The sequence below is a fragment of the Trichosurus vulpecula genome, chromosome 1, assembly GCF_011100635.1.
Source record: "Trichosurus vulpecula isolate mTriVul1 chromosome 1, mTriVul1.pri, whole genome shotgun sequence".
Lineage (NCBI taxonomy): Eukaryota > Metazoa > Chordata > Mammalia > Diprotodontia > Phalangeridae > Trichosurus > Trichosurus vulpecula.
The window spans coordinates 253,798,955-253,824,001 of NC_050573.1; the positions used below are offsets into that span (position 1 = coordinate 253,798,955).

General features: G+C 37.2%; 1 protein-coding gene across 1 annotated transcript in view; it reads left to right on the forward strand.

Annotated features, from left to right (window-relative positions):
• The window catches only part of DSG1 (desmoglein 1), a 44,827-nt gene that overhangs the window by 8,779 nt on the left and 11,001 nt on the right, over nt 1–25,047 (forward strand). The window contains exons 2-13 of the mRNA XM_036768074.1: nt 4,362–4,397; nt 4,646–4,777; nt 6,118–6,273; nt 7,237–7,381; nt 9,492–9,658; nt 12,130–12,264; nt 12,607–12,792; nt 16,835–17,094; nt 17,784–17,923; nt 20,956–21,255; nt 23,087–23,214; nt 24,015–24,093. Coding sequence (XP_036623969.1) covers nt 4,362–4,397; nt 4,646–4,777; nt 6,118–6,273; nt 7,237–7,381; nt 9,492–9,658; nt 12,130–12,264; nt 12,607–12,792; nt 16,835–17,094; nt 17,784–17,923; nt 20,956–21,255; nt 23,087–23,214; nt 24,015–24,093 — 1,864 coding nt within the window. The remainder of the gene's footprint in view (nt 1–4,361; nt 4,398–4,645; nt 4,778–6,117; nt 6,274–7,236; nt 7,382–9,491; nt 9,659–12,129; nt 12,265–12,606; nt 12,793–16,834; nt 17,095–17,783; nt 17,924–20,955; nt 21,256–23,086; nt 23,215–24,014; nt 24,094–25,047) is intronic.

Here is a 25,047-nt window from a genome sequence, read left to right on the forward strand (position 1 = left end):
CCACATGTGGCCTCTAGGCTGCAGGCTCCCTACCCCTGGTCCCTACTCTCATGATTCAAAAGCTAATTCTTGACTGAAACACTGCTACTGTGAGAGTCTATCTTTCAGGATTGATAGCATCATTTTCTTTGGTGTGTCTCCAACTAAGGAATGATGACAATGATATGGAGAAACTGGTTACTGACCCAAAAGAGTTAGTAATAAATTTAAATAAGCAAAGAATATGTGATGCATAAGAAGACACTTTGGGGAGGAAGTTGTCTTCTGTTGGGGGTGGGGCAGAGAGGTGGTACAAACCTGTAACTTCTTCAATGTGGGAATTTGCTGGTGTAGAAACTATCACCAATGAAGATAGGCAACTCCTTTCTAATTTAAGGTCTCAGACAGTTGCCTGGGGGCACTGAGAGGGTAAACCAGTCACCCATGATCACACAGCTAGGATGTATCAGAAGCAGGACTCAATTGCAGGTCTTTCAGACTTTGAGGTCAGCCTCTTAATCAGAGATTTAATTTTTGCTAAATTTTATTTTCTTAGTTGTGATGTCAAAGGCTTTTCTAATCCAACTAGAATGTGCAAATGTAAATGTGTAAGCTTTGAGATCGGGAATTCACACACTGAGCTTCATACTACTTCATGCTACTTTTGTGTAGGAAGGGCTTATGGGTTCAACTTTGAGGATTTAAATAGGACTAATAACTGATATACTGAATTTTTAGGGCACTATTGCAAATTATTCTTATATGTCTTTTACATGAAAAGCAAATTGATACATTACAAATAAATAAATATGCTCTTCTTTTCCTCAAATTCTCTTGATCCTATTCATTTAAATAAAATATTACTAAATGTAGGCTAGGAAATTTTATAAAACATTTAAAAGATATTGTTATAAAAACAGATGATATTTTATAAGACATTAAGGCTTGCAAAACAATTTTCCTGCATTATTTAATTTTGTTCTCAGAATAATCATCTGGCAAAAGTACTATAGGTATTATATTCCCATTTTACAGAGAAGAAATTGAGACTCATATAGTTTAAGTGACTTGCCCATGGTTATAAGTTTAGTAAATGTTTTAGGTGGGATTCAATCCCACATTTCTCTTGATTCCAAGTTGTGTCCTTTCTACTATCTCCACACAATTTATAGTATGAATATATCTATGATCTTGTTATGCATTAAAAATTGTAGGAAAAGTCCATGTGACCAAACATTAGTTGTATATTATCAACAAATACAATCATACAAATGAAATATTGTAGTAACCGTTTATATTATATCTTTGAGCACATGACTATGAGCCTATGTCTTCACAGCACAGATAGAAGCGGAGATAACAATTATTCGGTTGTTGATCAATACTGACACCCTAGCACGAAGGTGTAGATACTGAGCTCTGTGCCTAATCCCATGGTCCTTTCATGGGAATAATATGACACAAATTCAAAGACCCAAGATGGTTAATGAATCATCCAGAACAGTCATCCAAAAGAAACACTATCTACCCACTAGCCACTTCACTGTAGAAAGAAAGGAGCACTGTAGATTAAAGGCGGGTGTACAGTTCTATTATTATGAAGAAATGTCTCCCAAACAGACAACTCATGTACAGTTCCACCCCCATTCTACCCCCACAGGTGAGGTAAAGGAAAGGTTGAGCCAAGGCAACAGAGGCCACAAGAAGCAATGCTTCTTAAGAAGGAATATGATGGATTCTATCCAATACCTAGACTGATCAGGCATTAGGAGACCCAGGATCTATTTCCATCTGCACATTTCCTAGCTATATATATATATACAACCTTGGGAACCTATCTTATCAAGCTTTACATCTTTCCTTTCCCATGAAAGGATACTAAGATCTAAACCCTCCCTAGCTAACAGGGATATTGGGAAGTTAGATTAGATTCTATCTGTTCTATTTGAACTCTGAAGAAAAGCTGTCATGTCCATGTCTGTTTGTACTCAAGAAAAACAAAGACTTTAAAGTGTACCTGACTACCGTAGATCTTATCATCGCTGGGGTGATTTTGGCACATTGGCAAACACAGTCTTTCTTGTAGACCCTGTCCTTCAGTACTATATGTGCTGTTCCAATGGTATCTCAGTGATCTGAAGGATTCTGTAAAGATTCAAGGAACAGTTTGATCCTCTCACGATCTGGTCTAGAGCATAAAGAATCTGCCAGGAGATGATGCCACTCTGTTTCTCTTAGAAACAGGAAGTGACCTAATTGGCTTGAACAACAGTCAACCTTGATGGTTAATATCATTCATCTGTACCATGGGTCAAAGAATTTCTGATAGGAAAACATGTCATGTCTTAAAGTAAAGTGCTCACTTTATGAACCATGAAGAAGTGCATTTCCATTTAAATTTTCAAATTATGAAATTTTTTAGCATTTAAAAATGTGTTAGCTAATGTAGAAATTTTTTTCACATGACTTAGCATTCATAATGGGTTTTGTATTTCTTGTCTTCTTGATTGGTGAAGGAGAGATGCAGAGGGAGAGAATTTGGAACTGAAAAATAAAATGAAATTGAAGGAAAAATAAATAAAATAAATAAATAAATAAATGTAGTAGTCTTTGAGGCTTGCGATAGTATTACATAAAATGTTAACATTGAAGTCAATTACACAGCGTAATTTGGAATAGCTTGGATTATTTTTCATCCCACACTAACTGTAATTTTCACATTCCACTGGTCAACTTTAAATACAGACTAATACTTGTGACAAAAGTTTTTATTAGTTACCATCATGATCATCTTCCTGTTAAATGTCCTGGCAAACTAGAGTTCTCTGCAACTACAGAAAACAATTTGGGAAGATGATTTAAAAACAAAATACTTAATCTATTTAAATTTCTTTAAATTGCTATATTTGTGTTCATTATAGCCCAAGTGAGCTTCCAAGCCAAGCTCAGCACTTCATATGGGTTCTTGACAAAAAGAACATTTGCCATTAGAGAAGTTGATCATGCTAATGTAGAGGATTCAATGCATTCTGATGCAACACTCAATTGGCTGAAGGCTTGGAAACAACTGAGAAGATCTGGGGGTGGGGGGGGGGGGAAGCAGATGTTTGTAGAGAAGGGAAAATGGTTAACATTGGGTCTTATTTTTGCTCTATGAATTGCATAGAGTTCAAGGTAAGTGAAATTGAGGACAAGACCTAGTAGCATAATCTGCTGAACTAGAATAATTGCCTCATGTAGGGGAAAGGCCAAGAACTTGTCCAACCAGGGGAACAGTTTCCTGTATTTCTTTAATCACCTTTCCTTTCTGGTTCTTAATGCAATTAAAACGTCTGCTTTCTCCTATTTCTCAGAACCTATATATCTAGTAAATTTCACTATATTTAGCGAAAAGAGCAAGTATCAGAAATAAACTAAAAGAAACTATTAAAATTTGAAAAATTCAGCTAAGAATTTATCTCTGTCTTTCAAAATATAAATTTTCCTTGTCATCCAGAACTGGGAGTCCCTCCTCAAATTTTATAGAGCACTTATCTGGATCTCTCCTTTTCTCCCATCAGACCAATCTTTTATTGTACATATCTGCCTTGCCCCATACATCCCTCACTGTCTCACACCAGCAGAATATGAGTTCCTTGAAGGCATAGACTGTGTTATTTATTTTTGTATTCCCAACCTATCTAGTAGTACCCAGAACTGCAGTTCAACACCACAAACATTTATTAAGCATCTTCTATTTGCAAGACAATAGGAGGTAGACCAAAGGCACTTAATAAATGTTAATTGAATTGAATTTCCTGAATTCATTTATAAGTGCCCTCCCTTTTGTCTTTCTAATCAACACCCTTTTTTAGCTCTAGAATTTGGTTATTTTTACTATTCTTGGAATGAATTTAAAAATCCATCTTCTAATTCGTTATAGCTAAGCTGTTGCCACACAGATTCCAGAACTATACCCAGGAATTTTTTATGCATTATATAATATTTTATTACACATTATTACCACTTTTTATATCTTATACAATATTTTATTGTATATTGCTAGCACTTTTTACACACTATACGATATTTTTATTATCCATTACCAGTAAATACCACTTAGCAACTTCAAAGGAAGCCACTTTCCCAAGATTTAACAAAGACAGACTCAGCCGTTGAATTCAAAAAGAACATAATTTTTATTGGCCAATATTTCTATTTACTTGTAACATCAGAACATCAAACAGTATCTACTTGTATTTTAGAGGATAGCAGGGAGGTGAACAGAAATGGAGGCATGAAAAGGAGTAAAAGGCTAAAATAAGAAGAACTGAAGGTGAAGATATGTATCCTAAAACCAGTTAATCAAAAATAATCATTTATTTGTTTGGTTTGGTTTCTAGGTGGTGGTGGAGATTAACAGTGAATTTCGAATTCAGGTAAATTTTTTTTTAAATTGAAGCAAAATCGAAAATAATTCAATTTAAAAATTCACATATATATCCAATTTATATGAAAGTCAGATTTACTTAAACATTAAAACAAGTCTAACAAAAGTGAACAGTACATCAAAGGAACATAATTAATTTGGCATTATGCTCTTTCTGATAGTAGAGTTAATACTGCAGTACATAAGGATGTATGTATATTATGAATAAAAATGAAACTATGACTCTTTTTACCCAAGGTAAGAGACTATAACACCAAAAATGGCACCATAAAATGGCATTCTGTCAGAAGGCAAAAGAGGGAATGGATCAAGTTTGCAGCAGCTTGTCGAGAAGGTGAAGATAACTCAAAGAGAAATCCAATTGCTAAAGTAAGTGGCAGTTTTGGTAAGAGGATAAATACTGGGAAGTTGGGTTAACCAATCTTGAAATAAGTGAAGTGAGACCCCCTTAAAGATTTCATGAACCCAGTTCAGTGCAAGGCATAAGCAAACCAGATAGATATGATATATAATCATTCAGATCATCCGCTGGAAGATTATGATAACTTTAAAAATTCACCTGGAGATTTGAAAAATTACTTCATATGGACAGAATTGCATTGCTGTTGCTTTTATTAAATAATTTTACTACTGAATTTAATGGCCCATCTATTTAATAGATATTTAAATTGTGACACTGTCTTAAAATGTGCTAGAAGTGAATTCAGGCACCTTTTTGGCTTTCTTGTCATTATAATACCATATACCTTTATACCATATATAATATGGTATATTATTAATATACATAATTATATCAATTATATTATACATAATAGAATTAATGTAAGTAATTAATATCATATATTGAGTTATTAATTAAATTATATTAATATATAATTTTATATCAATATAATTAATTATACTAATATATAATACTTTTATCCCTTCTTTCCTGTCACTTTCTCCCTATAAATAATAAGCACTCTTTTATCTCTAGTCCCAATATATCTTGTCTTTTCCTCAACTCGCTATTGTTCCCCAGGAGCAGACGATGTGGATAGAATCTTGTTTAGCCTCTTTGCATTCTCAAGAACTAGGAGAAGTGTCACAAAATGTTTTCTCCTCCTTGTTGGAATTGACCATTTTAAAACCTATAGAAAGTTGCCTTCTGTGAGCATAAGTCAGGCCAGGATACTGGGAAGGATGACCCATATTTAATGACCATAAAATTGATATGTTTGTTTGAGTAATGATTTGCCTCATCCTTCTTTTATTACACCACCGGTCATCATTGCAATGTTTGCTGTAGACAATAGTTTTTACTGTGGTTGTTCATTCATTTCAGTTGTGCCTGACTCTTCACAATCCCATGGTGACGGTAGTTTTTTGGCAAAGATACTGGACTTGTTTTCCATTTCCTTCTCCAGCACATTTTTACAGATAGGAAACTGAGACAAACAGGGTTAAATGACTGGCCCAGGATCACATCACTAGCAAGAGCCTGAGGAAGGATCTGAACTCATGAAGAGGAGTCTTTCTGATTCCAAGCCCAGTGCTCCATCCACTGCACCACCTAGCTACCCCTGTATTTCCAATTACTTACAACTTCTTGCCAAGTGACTAGAAGGAAATTATATTCAATAATTCTCAAGAAAGATAACACTGGGATATTAAAGGCCGAATTGCTAATTCTATTTGCCATCATGTATTTTCTGTCTTTCTTACCATAGATTCATTCAGACTGTGCCAAGGACCAACAAATCACCTATCGCATCTCTGGAGTGGGAATTGATCAGCCACCTTATGGAGTCTTTATTGTTAATCCAAAAACGGGTGAAATTAATATAACAGCAATAGTTGATAGAGAGCTCAATCCATATTTCAAAGTGAGTACTTCCTCTGTTTGTATGCAAAACCAACTCTCTGTTCATTATTCATGGGAAATCTTAAGCTCTGACTGAGAAATGTAGCAGCTTTAATCCATCAATTAATGAGTATTAATGGTCAACTTTCTGCTGTTTTCCTCAATTCCCTGGATGATTTATTCAGCAAACGCCCTATATGAGGCCCAAAGGCAAGAAGATTGTTTGACAGTAAAAGATAGTTTCCCCCCTTATCAGAATAGCCACTAAGAAACAACAGCTCACATTATATAATAAAGGACTTTAAAGTTTATAGAAGTTATCTTGTTTGGTCTTCACAACCCTGTGAGTTATCATTATGCCCATTTCACAGATGAAGAAACTGAGGCTCAGAGAAGTTAAATAGCCATAATCATACTGCTACCAAGTAGATACCTTCTAAACAAACAAATTTGACATTTTCTCTACCCTAAACCAAGGGTGGGGAACCTGCCACCTCAAGGCCACATATAGCCTTCTAGGTCCTTGGGTGAGGCCTTTTGATGGAGTCCAAGTTTTACAGAACAAATCCTTATTAAGGGGATTTGTCCTGTGAAGTTTGGGTTCAATCAAAGGGCCACACTTGAGGACCTATAGAGCCACAATGTGTCCTCGAGGCCACAGGTTCCCATCCCTACAGGCCTAAACCCTAAGGAATGTATGACTAGAGATTTAGTTAAAGACTTGAAAAGGAGGATAATAAGGGGGGAAAGAGGGCTTATCCCCCTAGCTTTTAAATGCAATTGAAGATATTGGTTCAGAGAGAGAAAGCAGGGGGAGCAAGGGTGGGGGGAGAGGGAGGGAGGGAGGAAGGGAGAGAAGGAGAGAGGGGGAGAGAGAGAGAGAAAGAGAGAGAGAGAGAGAGAGAGAGATTTTTCATGTGATTTCTACAACTGTTTGGAGAATCTTTTCAGGTTAAGTATGATGTGTGTCTTACTGTTCTCCTAGATCTATTGCCGCGCTCTGAATGCACATGGTCAAGATGTGGAAAATGTTCTAGAGCTCAGGGTCAAAGTTCTGGATGTCAATGATAATCCTCCAATATTTGCTATGACTGAATTTGTGGGAAGTGTAGAAGAAAATAGTTATGCAAGTAAGTAACTTCCGCTTTGAAATGTCCTCCAAATACGTCTTTATTGTTCATGGAAATAGCAGGTACTATCATGTTAGTTACATTGTTCCCAGCCTGGCCCTCTGGGACTAAACTGAACAAATCTAAACCCTCTTCCATGCAACAATCCTTCAGTATTTAAAGTAACTTAGCCCTCTTGTGCAACCTCCTCATCCTCTGGCACTGCCATTGCCCTGGTGAAGGCCTTCGGCACCTCCCTCCTATACTGCTGCAGTAGTATGCTGGTGGGTCTCCCTACCTCAACTTTCTCCTCACCTCCAGTGCATCACTCACTCAGCTGTCAAACTGGTCTTCCTAAACCATAGATCTGACCATGTCAATCATTTCCAGTGGCTCCCTATTACCCCCAGGATAAAATATAAAACTTTCTGTTCGGCTTTTAATTCCCTAAACCTTGTCCATTCGTACATTTGCAGTTTTCTTAAACCTGACTTCCCCCTATATACTCTTTGATCCAGTGACATTGGTCTCCTCTCTTATTCCTCACACACTATACTCAGTCTCTCCACTCTGAGCAGTTGTGCTGGCTATCCCCATGCCTGGAATTCTCTCCCTCCTCACCTCTACCTCCTGGCTTCCTAGGCTTCTTTCAGTGATCAGCTAAAATTCAACCTAATGCAAGAAGCCCCTCAATTCTAGTGCCTTCCTCTGTTAATTATGTCATTGATCCTCTTCGAAAACAAAGGACAAACAACAACAATCTCCAATTTATCCTGAATATATCTGTTTTTACATAATTATTTTCATGTTGTCTCCCCCATTAGACTGTGAACTCCTTGAAAGCAGGACTTGTCTTTTCCCTTTCTTTGTATTTCTAGCACTTATTACAGTACCTGGTACACAAGCCATGCTTAATAAATGCTCGTTTACTGACTGACTTCAGTACTTCAAAAAATTCAAGGTTTCATACAAGTGCACATGCCTTCTACTGACCAAATCACAACTCTGTCCCATCTTTAGAGACACTCTTCGTGAATTTCTTCAGCTAAAAGCACCTATGGTCAGCCTTTCCAATTAACTAGTCTGAACCTAACTAATCTGGTTCTCAGACAATACACACAGTCCATCTCCAGGATCATACTCAAGCCTTTCCAGCTCACTTATACTCTGCAAGCATACTATTCAGGGACCCAAGTTTATCTCCAAATTACTATAACATATCACTGGGGAAGTAGGTGGTGAGGGGATAGAGTGCCAAGCCTGCAGTCAGAAAGACTCATCTTCCTGAGTTCGAATCTGGCCACAGACACTTACTAGCTATGTGTTACTAGGCAAATCACTTAACCCTGTTTGCCTCAGTTTCCTTATCCGTAAAATGAGCTGGAGAAGGAAATAGCAAACCTCCAGTATCTTTGCCAAGGAAACTCCTAATGTGACCACAAAGAGTTGGACATGACTAAAGTGACCAAATATCATTGGTTTAAGATTGTAATAGGCAAAGTAAATGATTACCATGCTTTCCCTCCATACCCACCACATAATCCTTCTACCATTAAAAAAAGTGACTGAATCAGAAGAAAAATAGTGGCATATTTCTTTTATTTCAAAGTTATAAAAACTAAATAGATCCAAGGTGTGATAAGCAAAGGGATAAAGGGAAGGATTATTGCTAAGAAATGGTAGACAACTTTATTAGCCAATGATCATCATCATAATAATAACTAGCATTTATATAGCACTTTAAGTTTGCAATAAACTTTACAAATATTTTCCTCTGGTCCTTATAACAGCCCTGGGAACTAGGTGCTATAATTATCCCCATTTTACAGATGAGGAAACTGAGGTAAATAGAAGTTAAATGACTTGCCCAAGCTACACAGCTAATAAATATTTGAAGGCAGATTTGAATTCAGGTCTCCCTGACTCCAGATTCAGGGCTCTATCCATTTTGCCATCTAGCTGACTAGAACACAAACATCTAGCCAGAAATGAAAATGCACTGTTTACATTTTGCTAATAAGCATATCTGGTATGTGAATGCTAACAAAAATCCTTACCTGAGGAGTAAATTTTTTATTGTAACACAGTAGAAGCTTAAATTTTATAACAATCAACTTCTCTTACCTTCTAGACACTCTGGTGATGGTGCTAAATGCTACTGATGCTGATGAACCAAATAACCTGAATTCAAAAATTGCCTTCAAGATCGTCAGCCAGGAGCCTGCAGATTCACCAATGTTTATTTTGAACAGATATTCTGGAGAACTTCGAACCATGAATCCTTTTCTGGACCGAGAGGTAAAATTCTTGTTGTTGCTACTGTTGCTGTTGCTGCTGTTTGAAAGAGTACTTAATGCTAACATTTTATTCAAAGAGGTACAAATAGGAAGAAGATAAAACACTTTGCTAGAAATATAATAGCTAAGATTTCTATAGTGCCTACCATATATACAAATATTGATGCTCACAATGATCCTGGGAGGTGGGTGCTATCGTTGTCCCCGTTTACAATTGATAAAATTGAGCCAAACAGAAGTCAAGTGGCTTGCCCAAGGTCACACAGCTAGTGTGTGTCTCAGGCAAGTTTTGAACTCTGATCTCCCAGCCTATCTCGCTGTCCTCTGCACTATGTAACTGGTACATCAGCTTCCTGTCAATAGGATCCTTATATTTAATGTATCCCTTTTAAAGGAAGAAAAGATATCAACTAGATTTTTCATTTTTTACTAACCATTAGTGCAGCTGTCCAGAGAGGTAGCGTCCTTCACTGCGAGGACCACAGGATTGAAAGTTAGAGGACCTGGATTCAAATAGAGGCTTAACATGGGCAATCTTGGAAAACTTATTTGACCTCTCCAGGCTTCAGTTTCTTCATGTGTATAATAAGATATTCACAATAGATGTCTCTAACGTTCTTTCCAACTGAAGAAAATTTGATGTTGAATAATATTATGATAATAAAGAATCGTAGGGTAAAATAGTAGGTAGTGACTTAAATGATAAAAAGATTTAGCACTTTTAAATAGGGTACCATCATGCTCTTAAAGCATGAATTAAAAAATTCGAAAACTAGAAAGAAGTTTAAAACCCCACCACCACCCATAATCAATCTCACTATCTTGCTAACAAGAAAAACGAGGCTTAGAGAGAATAAGTGACTAATGTAAAGTCACGTAGATGATTCACAGGTCCAGGACTGGAAAGAATGAATGAACAAATGAATGAATGAATCAACCAACCGACCAACCAAAAGCATACTATATGCAAATCACTGTGTTAAGTGCTAAAGATACTAAATGAAAAAACAGGACATTCCCTGTACTCCAGGAGCTCCCAGTCTAATGAGGGAGATAACCCATAAAGGAAGTTTCAATAACAAATCAGATGGAAAGACCCCATAGCCTTCAGGCTACAGAAGCAAGGCAGATGGTAATGTATCTTGTTTAATATCGTTTACACTGATAAATGGGAAGTTAGGGGGCAGAGTGGATAGAAGAGAGTGACCTGAAAGTCAATGTGTTACAATTGCCCTCATTTGTATTGAGTAGAAAAGTTTACCTGTGTGGACTTCAAAAGAGAAAAGTATAATGAATAAAGTAGGCATGGGAAGATACTCAAAATGACCATGGGAAGCTAGTAATATTCTGAGTCCCCTCCAAAACCAGTCACATTGGAGGGGGAGGGCAGGTAGTCTTTTTCACAGGTACAGCCAGTGCTAAAGAAGACAGCTATGCAAAGGCACAAAGTTGGGAGACAAAATGCCAAATTCACCATGAACAAGTAACATAAATTGCTTAAGTAAAGTACAATAAACCTAGAAAAGTGGCATGTAGTCAGACAGAGAAGGGATGTACATGCCAAGCTGTAAAGCCTTCATTTTATTGTAGAAGAAACAGAAAATCTCTTTCAGAATAATTCTAGAGGAAAATGAAAATTCTTAAAAATAAGAGTGATGTGGCCACACCTGTGTTTTAATAAAATTGCTTTAGCAACTATGCGAAGGATGGATTGGAGAGGGGAGAGACTGGAAAACAGGCAGTAGGACATGGGATGAATAATCTCTATACTGGACAGTACCTTTGCATGATAATAGATGACCTTTGTTAAAGGGCACTTCACATAATTACCTGCTTTATTCTTCACAATAATTCTGTAGGGTAGGAAACATCTATTTGGCTCCATGATTGCCCAAGAGACTTGCTCAAGTGGACATAAAGCCCAAGTATTCTGTCTCCAAACTCCAGACTCTTCCCCACTGAGCCACATAACTGCTTATGAATTATCCCCTCACTCAAAGAATTCACCAGGCACTTATTAAGCACCTACTACACACAAAGAGCTATTTTGTGTAAAGATCTTTCATCCCATGCCCCATTGTGGTTCCTTTTTTCTTCTATTGTCCACTTTTGGAAGATTACAAAGCTTTATTACCTGGTCAACCAGAGAAAGCAAAATTCAAACCAGTTAATGTTTCTGAACAGTACTTCTGGGAAAATCATTAATGAAGGTAGAAATACAATTTGCAAAGCTAACTGATGTGTGTTGAGAGAAAGAACCCTAAACCTGCATATTTAGGTTGTTAATTATCTGTATTTTATACACCAGTCTTGGGAATAATGGATTGTTCTTTCTATATCCTCTCCTTGTAGTATTATTATTTTAAATAAGTCATTTCGGTAATACTGATAAAGAGCTTTGCCTATTTTATAGTAAAGACTGTAGTAAAGACTATTGTTACATGTAACATTTTGTTTTATTTTATTTCTTAGAAATATGCTATGTATAGCCTTGTTGTAAGAGGCTCTGATCGGGATGGAGGTGCCGGTGGGCTATCAGCACAGAGTGACTGCAAAATCACAATTTTAGACGTCAATGATAATTTTCCAAGACTCGAATTCCCCAGTGTAAGTATTTCTCACAGCCTCTACTAACTTAAAGTGAGAAGGGCATCTTTTAGGTTCTTGCAAAATAACCCTGTATGGTGATGTAGATTTTCATTGGTGGAGACAAAACTTCACAAAATTGGATTCTACGCTGGTACATCTATAGTAGCTAGAGTAACTCATGAAAACTGGATTCATGGAAGACAAGGAGCGATGCTTATATTGCAGATAATGCATAAATTAATTCTTTTCTAAACAATTTATAATTATAAATGTTTCTTGAATTTCTAATCTATTTTCTTCCTATGCAGAAACTAATACTGTATTATTTTTCAAAATTGAATCTCCACCCATCTTTTTCAGTACAAAATAAGCATCCAAGAGAATATGATTAGCCAGGAAGTGGCTCGGTTCAAAGTAATTGACTTGGATCAAGAGGGATCAGATAATTGGTTGGCACTCTTCTTCTTTATGTCGGGAAATGAAGGAGGCTGGTTTGAAATAGTAACAGATGAAATGACTAACGAGGGAATTTTCCGAGTTATCAAGGTACAGTACAATTACAAGGAATATTTTGCTTAAGGTCTTTTTCAAAATAACGACTCATGTTTACATAATTTCACAGTTTAAAAATGCTTTACTTACATTATTTTAGTTGATCCTCACAACAATTCTTTTTTTTTTGAGGGGGGAAGGCAGGGCAATTGGGTTAAGTGACTTGCCCAAGGTTACACAGCTAGTAAGTGTGTCAACTGTCTGAGGCCACATTTGAACTCAGGTCCTCCTAACTCAAGGGCCAGTGCTCTCTTCCTTCATAACAATTCTATGAGACAGGGAGTACCACATTTTTACCCCCATTTTACAAAAGAGGCTACAGAGAAGCTAAAATACTTACCCAAGGTAACACAGCTAGTGAATGGCAAAGTTAGGATTCAAATATAGGTCTTCTGACTTAAAAGTTCACTTTATTAGGTCCATCATAAAGCAGCTATGTTCACACCTCATCCTGAAGTCAAGTTAATAAGCAAAAAATATTGTATGCTGAAATGGATTTTTGTGGAAAATTAATTTTGAGTTGCTTTGGGTTTTGTTTTTCTTCAATTTAGATGAGACTTTATTTTGCTTCTCTTTCTGCAATCTACCCTATAAAAATTGTGAAAATGGGCATCAGTACTAATTAGGTACTCATGTAAGAACAAAATCAAAGCAGAAAATAAACATTTTGTTTCATATTGAGGTTTTTACCTTTAAGTCTTTATGGCATATTGTGATGCCATAACAATAGCAGATTTGTGTATACCATTTTAAGATCTGAAAATTGCTTTATGTAAATGATTTCATTTAATAATTACACATGTTCTTTTTAAAAATGTATTTAACTAGAACTTAACTTTTCCTTTTGGGAAAGTTTGGACATTTTGCAGTCTGTAGGACACTAGCGTTCAGTCCATTGTTAAGGTTCCATCTATTCCTTTCTACATATGACTTAGCTAATTCTTCACCCAAGCTCTAATTTTCCTAATCATTTAAGGGATACAAAATGCTATTGGAATCACTAGCATATGTCTGACCAACTAGTTCTAGTTTTTTCAACCCATTAAGTTCCTTATAAAAAGGCAATGTGTCATAGAGGATAAAATGCTGGACTTAAAGCCAAGAAGACCTGGGTTCAAATCCTGCTTTTGTCACTTTCTACGTCATATAACCAAGTCATTTCAGCTTCAATTCCTCATCCATAAAATGGGAATGATAATACCTTCTGTAACTACCTCACAAGGACAGCTCAATGACACAGCGGATAGAGTGACAGTCAGGAGGACCTGTGTTTAAATCCAGCCTCAGACAGTTACTAACTATATGACCCTGGTTGAGTCACTTAACCCTGTTTGCCTCAATTTCCCCAACTATAAAATGAACTGGAGAAGGAAATGGCACGCCACTCCAGTGTCTCTGCCAGGAACACCCCAAATGTGGTCATGAAAACTGGAACACAACCAATCAACTGAACAACAATAAAAACTAGTTCACAAGCTCATTGTGAGATTAATAGGTTCAAAGATTTAGAGCTGGAAGGGTTCTCAGAGGTCATCTAATCTAATCCTCTCCTTTTACAGATGAGGAAACTGGGGCCCAGAGAAAGTAAGTGACTGGTCTGAGATCACACAGGGAGTAAATAACAGAGATGAGATCTGAAACCAGGTCCCTTGCTTCCCAAAACCAGCATTCTTTCCACTGCAGCATTTTGAGTTAAATGAGATGATGGATTCAAAATGCTTTCCAAACTTTAAAGCATCCCTTTCAAAATGTTCCCCAGTAGAGTTAACATTCCCTACTGGCTAGGATATTGAAATGGAAATTGAAAAACCTGATACTGAGTTACCAACTAAAGTCAGCCAGTTATTCATGAGAAACGCCACAAATAATTAAGCCTCTCTATGCCTCAATTTCTCCATCTGTTAAATGAAAACAACTTTTCCTACTATTGCTTGTAAGCAATTGCTATTTCCAGCTCGTTAGATCATAGGTTCACAAATAAAGAGCAGAAAGGAATTTCAGAGGCCCTCTAATCCAACCCCCTCCTCCTACCCCATCCCTCCATTTTACAGATGAAGAAACTCAAGCCAGAGGGAAAGTTGAAGTGTCTTGTCCAAGGCCACACAAATAGTAAGCATCAGGAGTAGCATTTGAACTCAGGTCCTTTGACTCCATAGCCAATAATCTTTTCATTGTTCTATTGTGGATGAAATATTATTTTAAAATTCAAAGAGTTATAATCAAGATAATCTCTGCATTTTACATTAGAAACCCTTGAATAAAGTCAAAGACTAGATATTTTGGCATCATAGAAACAAGGCAAGTAAGTGTTCAAGTGAAACTCCAGCGGGATATGAAGCAGGAAGATTTGGGACATGCAGGGATCATGTTTTGTGCTCATGTGTTGTCTTTTATTAATGAATAAGGCTACTAAACATTAAACTACTTCTAAGGTCTTTCAATGTCATGTAACACGGTCACCTGGAACAAGATCAAATAACTAGGTGGCTCTTTTAGCTTCTAACAGCAGCTGGTACTAATTAAGATCATCTCTCCTCCATCCTCTTTCACCTCTAGTTCAGAAACTTAGCCAGATTCCACATTGGTGCTGTTTATAAGCACATCCTCTGAAAATTCATGAATGATACCAAATGCCATGAACATCTATTTTTTGTTTGTTTTGTTAAAAGACTAAGTCTCCCTAGCTTACCCAGGCCAAAAGTATAAAAGCTACTCACAGACCCACTCTCATTGGCACAGGAGCTTTGACCTGCTCTGTTTCCAACCTGGGCTTGGGTTCTCCCCTCTTTGAACAGTCTGATGGTGCCCTGATCTCTAGAGGCACCATATTGATGCCACACTTAGTATTTAGCCCGTGGCAGCTCAGAATGCCTGAGCTCAAGTGACACAATTGTCTCTGCCTCCCTGGCAGCACAGATTACAAACATGCACCACCATGTCTGTTGGGTCAATGCGATTTTGTAGCTTTCCAAAAAAGTATCTACATGTGTCTGCTATTGCTCTCAATTAATTCTCATTTTTTTAAAATAAAATTAAGGCAAAGAAGTATTTATTGCTCTGTGAATATAGACACATGCATTAGTACAAATATATCTGTACTTAAGTGGAGAAAATTCTTGGCAATTAGTCTCGAGTGTTTCTGCTCTCTTCGTGTCCCCAGAACCTAGAACAGTGCTTGGAACCTAGTAGGCACTCAAAAAGTACCTACCTAATTGTATCTAGTTGATTGATTGGCTCTAAGTTAGAATTCTGTTTCTTGTTAGATTAGGCAAGCAACTAGCTTTTAGTAAGTGCCTACTATGTAGTACTATGTACTATGTACCAGTGTTGTGCTAAATGCTTAGATTACGAAGCAAGGCAAAATGTAGTCTTAGTTCCTAAGAAGCTAACAGTCTAAGGCAGGAGACCACATGCAAGCAGCTATGTACAAACAAGGTAACACAAGGTAAATTGTAGATAATCTCAGAAGGAAGGCAAGAAGACTAAGGAATACTGGGGAAATCTTGTTGTAGAAAGTGGGACTTTTGCTGAGACCTGAAGAGAGCCAAAGAAGCAAGGAGGTGATGAGGAAGAAGAGCATTCCAGGAATGGGGGACATCTAGGGAAAATACTTGGAATTGAGAGATGGAGTGTCATTTGGGTGCAGCAAGGAAGCCAGGGTCATTATATCACATAGGATGTGAGAAGGAGTGTGGTAAGACATAAGCAGACTAGAAAAGTAAGAAGGGGCCAGGTCATGGATCAATTTAAAAGTCAAATATAGGATCTTATATTTTATTCTGGAGGTGATAAGGAACCACTGGTGCTTACTGAATGGGGCAGGGAGTCCAGGCATGGATGACATGGCAGAGCAGCACTTTAGTATGATCAATTTGTTGGAGAGACTTGAGACAAAGAGATCAATCAGCAGGCTATTGCAATAATCCAGTCATGAGGTGATAAGGGCCTAAAACAGGGTGGTGGCAATGTCAGAGGAAAGAAGGGAGAATGCATGAGAGACTGTTAGAATGACAATACTTTTCTTTTTACATTCTAGCCTCTTGATTATGAAGCAATACAGAACATGCAGCTTAGCATCGGTGTTAGAAACAAAGCTGAATTCCACCATTCAGTTATATCTCAATATAAAATGGAAGCAACTATCATCTCAGTATCTGTTGAAAATCAAATTGAAGGATCAGTATTTGCTCCAGCTTCTAATACTTACATCATAACTAAAAATATGGGGAAAAATTCTGTTGTTGGATCAATGGTAGCAACTGATCTGGACACAGGAGGACCTTCAAAAACAGTCAGGTAAGATGTCCAATTATAAACATTCATTTTTTAATAAAATGCATTTTTATAAGAAAGGTGGGATAATAGTATGGATGGCAAATTGGGGGAAGGGACAACCAGAAGCAAACACTTTTGTGGAGGGACAGGTCAAAGGAGAGAATAAAATAAATGGAGGGCAGGACAGGATAGAGGGTAAAATAGTTAGTCTTTCACAATATAACTGTTATGGATGTGCTTGGCATGACTACACATGTATAACCTATATTGAATTGCTTGCCTTCTCAATGAGGGTGGGTGGGGAGGGAGGAAGGGAGAGAATGTGAAACTTAAGGCTTTAAAAATGAATGTTAAACATTGTTTTTATATGCAACTAGGAAATACTATATATAGGCAACAAGGTCTAGAAATCTATCTTGCCCTACAGGAAAATAGAAGGGAAGAGAATAAGAAAAGGGGGTGGGAGGTAATAGAAGAAAGGGCAGATTGGAAGAAGGCGTTATCAAAATGCACTCTGTCCTGGGGTGGGAGAGATGGGGAGAAAATTTGGAATTCAGAATCTTGTGGAAGTGAATGTTGAAAACTGAAAATAAATAAATTTATATAAAAATAAAATTAAAATTAAAAAAATCTTCCCAGGCTATAAAAAATAAAGTAAAATCCATTTTTTTCAAATTGTTAACAATCCTGTGGAACTCTTCAAAATACAGATATATAATGGGAATGAATCCTGGTGGTTTGCTAGCTGTTAATGAAAGAACTGGCCAACTTATCCTGAACAATGTAATAACCAGAGAAGTATATCAAAACCTTGGTGGACATTATGAAGGAACTATTCTATCCATAGATGGTAAGATAGCATTTTCTAAAATTTTATGGCTTAAAAGTTCACTAATGCAGTTATATTCACAGTGAAATAACAGAACACTCATCATTTCTCTTTTATTGTGATAATCTTTCCCTTTAATGGGTTACCAAATTAGTCAATATAGATTGGAACTATCAGAAATATAGATTTTCGATGTTTGTAGTAATATTTCACTAATCCAGAATCTATGAATTTGATAATGAATTTTTATTTCAGCAACTTATGTAAACAAACAAAAACACAAATTGACCCTCAGTCCTGTGTAAGTTCTTTTTTGCCATGGGCGCAAAGTACTAAAAAATAAAATAGTTCTAATTGTCTAAAAATGTATTGTTAATGTAATATCTTTGTATAATGGCCAATGACTTGGCATTCTACTAAAGAGATTTAGTCATATCCTTACTGGCACTTTTGTTAATTATGAAACCAGCAGACATAATGGAGATGTAACAGATAAATGGAAGGGCAGCTTATAGCTTCTCCATGGAAAGGTAAATGAAAGTATTTATAGAATTGTCTTTTTTTATCAGGGACCCAAATGCAACCAGAAACATTATTTCATGGGATATTTGGCTGTCCTGACTTACTGTGCTCACTGTCAGTTAATAATATTTATTAAGCACCAACTATGTGCCAGGCACCAGGCACATAGGTAAAGACAGTCCCTGCTGTCAAGGAGCTTACAGTCTAATGGCAGAGACAACATGCAAATACAAATATTTGCAGGCTGTATTAGAAATAACCAACAGAAAATGAAGGCACTAGTATTAAGAGGAATTCAAAAAAGCTTACTGTAAAAGAGCCTAGAAAGAAGCCAGGGAAGTCAGGAGATGGAAATGAGGAAGGAAAGTATTACAGGAATGGGGGACAACAAGTGAAAGTGGCCAGTCAGGAGACTGTCTTATTCAAGGAAGAGCCAGGAGGTGGATAACAGAATGGGGGTAGGGTGGGGGATTAAATTATAACCAGACTGGAAACTTTGAATGTCAAATGGAGGAGTTTATATTTGATCTTGGAAGTGAGAGGGAGCCATTAGAGTTACTCAAGTATAGAAATGCCGTGATCAGACCCATGTTTTAGGAAAATCACTTTGACAGCTGAGCGAAGAGTGGACTGGAGTGAAAAGCAAACCAGCAGGTTACTGCAATAGCCCAGGTATGAAATGTAAGGGCCTTCAGTTGAGTGGCAGTTGTGCTAAAGAAAAAAAGATACATATAAGAGAGATATTATGAAGATAAAAATCAATAGGCCTTAGCAATAGATTAGATAGGAGGAGTTAGAGAGAAGAGTCAAGAATGCTGAGGCTGTGAGCCTAGAGGAGATGGCAATATACTCAACAGCAACTAGGAAATTAGGAAAAGTGTGGGGGTTGGGGGAAAACCCAGGAGTTTTGGACATGTTGAATTTATAAGACATCCATTCAAGATGGCCAATAGGCAGTTGAAGATGCAAGTCTAGAGGTTAGCAGAGAGTTTAACTCTCTCTTGGACAACATCAATAACCTTCTCACAAGTTTCCCTGCCTCAAGTCTCTCCCCACTCCAATTTATCCTCAACTCAGCTATCAAGGCAATTTTTCTAGAACTTAGGCTTAGCCATTTTACCTTCTTGTTCAGTGAGCTCTGTTGACTTTCTATTAGATCCAGGATCAACTATAAAGTCCTCTATTTGGCTTTTGATTCCTACTTTCCACTCCTCTTATACCTGACTCCCCATCATGAATTCTACCCAGTTACACTGGACTACTTTCAAGTTCTCAAACATGACATTTCATAACCTATCCCAGCCTTTGCACTGTTGTCCCCCATGCATGGAATGCTCAACTCATTTATTTCTATCTCTTAATTTCTATAGGTTCCTTCAAGAATCGGCTCATATCCCATCATCTGTAGGAGGCCTTTGAAACTGCTACCTTCTTTCATATTACCTTCATCTGCCCTTTATGTGTCCTATACCTATATAGTTATTTATTGTTGTCTCCTCAATTAGAATATATGCTATTTGAGGACAGTCATTTTTTTTGAGGGGGGAAGTTGCCTTTTCTTTTTATCCCGCTAAATATTTATTGGCCGACTGAAATCATAGATTCATCTAGTACCAGGGACCAAAAATAAAACAACACAGCCATAATTCTTAAGACCATTTCACAGTTAGCATATTTCTTCCATTAAAATTGACCTTTCTCCTGATTAATTCCAATTAATGAAGTTTTTCTCGACAGTAAATATGATACACAATTCTTACCAAAGAAGGAGCACCTTTTGACCCAGTGCTAGTATAAACGCAGAAAAGTTTTGATGCATGTTGCTGAATTTCTACAGCCTCTCCTCCATGTCCAGCTTATCTGAATGACTCCAACAATGGAAGATATGAACAGTTGGAACTGAAATAGTTGACAGAAATTCTGTCCTTCTATTTTTCTCAACTTGCCCCACATCAAGTTGAGGCTTCTCCTTGGTCTGGATGTTTTACTGCCCTTTTGCTCTTATGTACCTCTTATAGGCCCACAGCTTTACCATGGCGTTGTTTTAGTTTATAGATACTTGTGGTGTATTTATGAGCAACTAAAGGGACTTTGCTGCCAAATATCCTGTTCTTTCCATCATCCTATCTAGTGTTATCCATAACATGGCTGCAGATAGTTTTGAAGCTCCTTGTAACCTTGGTGAGAATTTGATTCTCTTGACAACTCTGAAAGTCTAAACAGATAATGATCATACATTCAGGACTTCAGATCTGTAATGCGAAACTTTAAAAAGAAAGCTGTTCTCATGCCAATGTACAGAAGAATATAAAAGAAACTGACAACATTGTGAAAATCAATTAATCAATAAGCCTTTATTAAGCACCTACTATATGCCAGGCACTATGCTAAGTGCAGGAAATATATGTACAGAGCATCTGATGAACTTCGTCATGACTGAAAAAAAAAAACAACCTAGGAAAGAAGGACATATGCTTTGGAATGGCAGCTGCATTTTATATGTGACATTCTTTAATATTTTACCATTTCAGATACTCTCCAAAGAACTTGTACTGGTACCATTATTCTTGATCTGCAAGAGCTGCGAAATGGGGACAAGGATGGGAGCACAACAGAAGGAGGTAGCAGCACAAGTGGAGGCAGCACAGGAAATGAGCGAGAAACCACAAGTGAAACCACTAACCGTGAGATAATCACCCCCAACCCTAACACAGTTCCTACCACTAGAAGTTATGAAAATGGTAATGGACTCATCAATTACCCTGGAGATAATGTACATTTTGGTCCTGCTGGCATTGGTCTGCTGATCATGGGATTCCTGGTGCTTGGGTGTAAGTTTTTCATTTATTTATCAAATGTCTGTAGAGGAGAAAGAGGAAGAGGGGGGTGTTTTCTGTTTCTCTACTAAACTTGGCCTCGTAATTTCTTTACTATCTATTTAGATTTGAAATCTATGCCATTGCCAATGTAGAAGAAACATGAGTACCATGACAGTGAGTGATTAAGAGTGGCTATGTAACTAGAGCAGTGCTTACTTACAAAAGGGGCTGACACCTCCAGTTTATGCCTTCTTTTACTCCTTATAAGCCTGTGCCCAAATGAAACAGAATTATTATTTTCGTTTAAATTACAACGTATTTGTTTCGGATGTTGTTGACTGATTTTTTTTTTACTGGATTGTCTTTCCTTTTGAAGCTGGTTAGAATTCACTGACTCATTCAAAAAACATTAAGTATTAACGTCCTGCTCTGAGCAGGGAACTAGAGGCAGCTAGGTGGGACAGTGGCTAGAGCACTAGTCCTGTAGTCAGGAAGACCTGAGTTCAAATCTGACCTTAGAAAACTGGCTAGCTGTGTGACCATAGGGCAAGTCTGCTGTCTGCCTCAGTTTCCTCCACTGTAAAATGGAAATAATTATAGCACATACTTCCCAGGGTTGTTGTGAGAATCAAACTAGCCATTATATAAATGCTTATTCCCTATCTGCACCATACTGGATCCTATGAGAAATAGAAAAATAAATAAGATTGGATTCCAGCCTACAAGAAAATTAGAGAGAAAATGGGAGAGAAAAGATTTAAGCAAATAGCAAAGAATATAAAATATAGTGCAAAAGTATAAGATGGATAAAATGAGGCATATTCATTCAAAGAAAGGAGTAATTGTTTCTTGTTTGAGTATCCAGGAAAGTTTCATAAGCAGGTGGCATTTGAACTGGCCCTTGAATTTCTGTTAAATGTTTGATTGGGTGGGGAAGAAGATTGTATAATTAACAAAAGTGAGCTTCGGCCTTCATTTATTCCTGTGCCATATTATCATGCATTAGCAAGAGTTCAGTAAACAAAGAGATTAGGATAGCCTGGAATAGCTGGAGAAGAATTAGTGGATGTAAAGGGAGGACAGGGATAAAAGTGACACAAGACGTGAAGGCATGGACGTGGTATGATCTTCACCTTTGGAAAGAGTAACCCAGGAATGTGTTGTAGGCAGCTCAAACCAGCTCATGGGAGCAGATTTTTAATTTTTGATTGTTAGCATTTGCACTTTGGAAATCAACAAATGCTAGAAATCAGGGCTTGATTTATTGTTTTATTGATTGGCTATATTGAAATCTCAGTCTTGATGGATAATTAGGATTTCAATGAGTGGAAGAGAAGAGAGTCATCTTTTGAGGAGAGAGAAGCAGCATGTACAAAGGCATGAAGGTAGGAATAATCATGGCATATTTGAAAGACAGTGAAAAGACTAGACTGACTGAAATGGAGGGCAGGTTTTAAAGAGGAATGAGACACAAGGTTGGACACATAGGTAGGTGCCAAATCATCACAGACCTTGAAGGCCAAGGTTTTGGACTTGATGAGGCCAACCGTAGGGAATCATCTTAAGTCCTAAAGAAGGGTATGAATTGATGACAGGAGTGGCCTGTATGTGACCACTCTGTACTATACTATAATTGAGTGCAGTCAATGACAGAAGTTTAAATTTATTTCAGTGCTTGAAATATTTTAAAGTTGTTTTTTCTCCTATTTTATAGCAATTTCAGAACAAAATGTGTTGAGCATGGTTTTCTCAATTAATTAAATAGGTATATTTTTTTAAAAATCATTTCCATGAAAACATAGATCTGTTGCTAATTGAATCTATTTCTACTTCTCTTTGCCAGTGGTCCCATTTTTGTTGACAGCATGTGACTGTGGGGGTGCCAGTGGTGTGGGCGGAGGTTTTGAGCCTGTTCCAGAGTGTTCAGAAGGTGCAATCCATACCTGGGCAGTAGAGGGACCCCAGCCTGATGTAAGTATTGATCTTATAGAAATGTTCTTTGCAATTCAGCTGACACCTGAGTTCTAAATAAATTAATTAAAAGGTCAGAAATGCAGAAGTCCACATTTATTAAAATCCACTGGGCATGAACTTTCCTGTTAGGTTCTGGCAAGGGACAGGAATAGGAGCAAGAGGGAAAAAAAGCAAAACAAATAGAAGAAATAGCCCATTGTTTCAAGAAACTAACAATGTAATTGGAGAGATGGCACATGCCTAAACTGAAAAATGATTTAAGACCTAACATTTTAGTGCAAACAAAATTAATATGGATGAAATGTCATAAACTGAGTAAAGGAATTATCCGAATGGAATTAAATTAATCAGGAAAAACTTCCTGAATGAGGGTAAAGAACAGTAGATCTCAAAGCTTCTTATGTACCTTAATAAAATATATACATATGAGAGTGATATAGTATAAAAAGAGCTGCCCCCCCCCACATCAGGAAGACCTGGGTTCAACACTGCCTCGGTGTGATACATGATAGTTGTATGATCTGGACAAGTCATTAATCCTTTTCAGTGGATCAGATAGCTCTCCAAGACTTTTAAGATTCTGAAGTTGCATGACCAGGACTCATCTGCACTGGTATGGGGAGTTTCCTCACTGTAAGTTCCTGACACCAATGAAGTTGCAAATCTAATCACAAAAAAAGCACACCTTAGAAATCCGAGGGAAATGGGGGAGGAGACAAAGAATATGAAATATAGAATGGAAAAGGACATTTTTTATTTGTTGCCAAAGGGAAGAAATAATGGTTTCCTTTCTTTAGGATATAAACAACATCTGTGTGCCAGTTATACCAGTGATAGACGCTGGTGGAAATATGAATGAATGTATTGACACTGCTGGTAAGTGGGACGCAAATTTATTTGCTATTACATACTTAAAATGGTGAGAAAAAGATACATCCATATATATATATATGTATGTATATATATATATGTGTGTGTGTATATATATGTATATGTGTGTATACATACACACACACACACACACACACACACACACACAAATTATTGTTAAGGGCAAACCACACTTTCATTTAAAAATTTTAGTGGCCTCTACTTTTAAGATTTATCATTTGTACATAACAGCCTTTTGGAAAAATTATTTCTGGTTGTATTCTTTCATGCTTCCACGATTCTGCAATCTCAGCCCTGGGACTTCAGGAGTATGCTGGTAAATGTGGAACAACTGGCTGGAGGGGTAGGGGTGGGGTGTATGCACGAAACAAGTGTAAGTTTAATCTGCATTCTTAACATTTTCTCCAACACTTTCACATCATATTTTTCAATATAGCCAATCAATAAAACAATAAATCAAGCCCTGATTTCTAGCATTTGTTGATTTCCAAAGTGCAAATGCTAACAATCAAAAATTAAAAATCTGCTCCCATGAGCTGGTTTGAGCTGCCTACAACACATTCCTGGGTTACTCTTTCCAAAGGTGAAGATCATACCACGTCCATGCCTTCACGTCTTGTGTCACTTTTATCCCTGTCCTCCCTTTAACCCTCTTTAGGGGCCCACCCAGAGTGCTGGAATTATCCTTTTATTCTCCATTCTTGGCATTGAGTGGGATTACCAGTGGAGCATGCAAGTCATCTATCAGTTATCCCATATTCTCACTCCCTGAACAAGCCAATTCCTTTTCTTCTCACACATGCTCCTGATGACATCAATTACATTGCTTCTCCTGTGAAAATCTAGATTGGTAATGTGATGTAGCCTACTCATGCCTACCACACTCCATACATTGCTTTTTGGATGACTCATAATCTTAATTTTTTGAAGACCATTGTA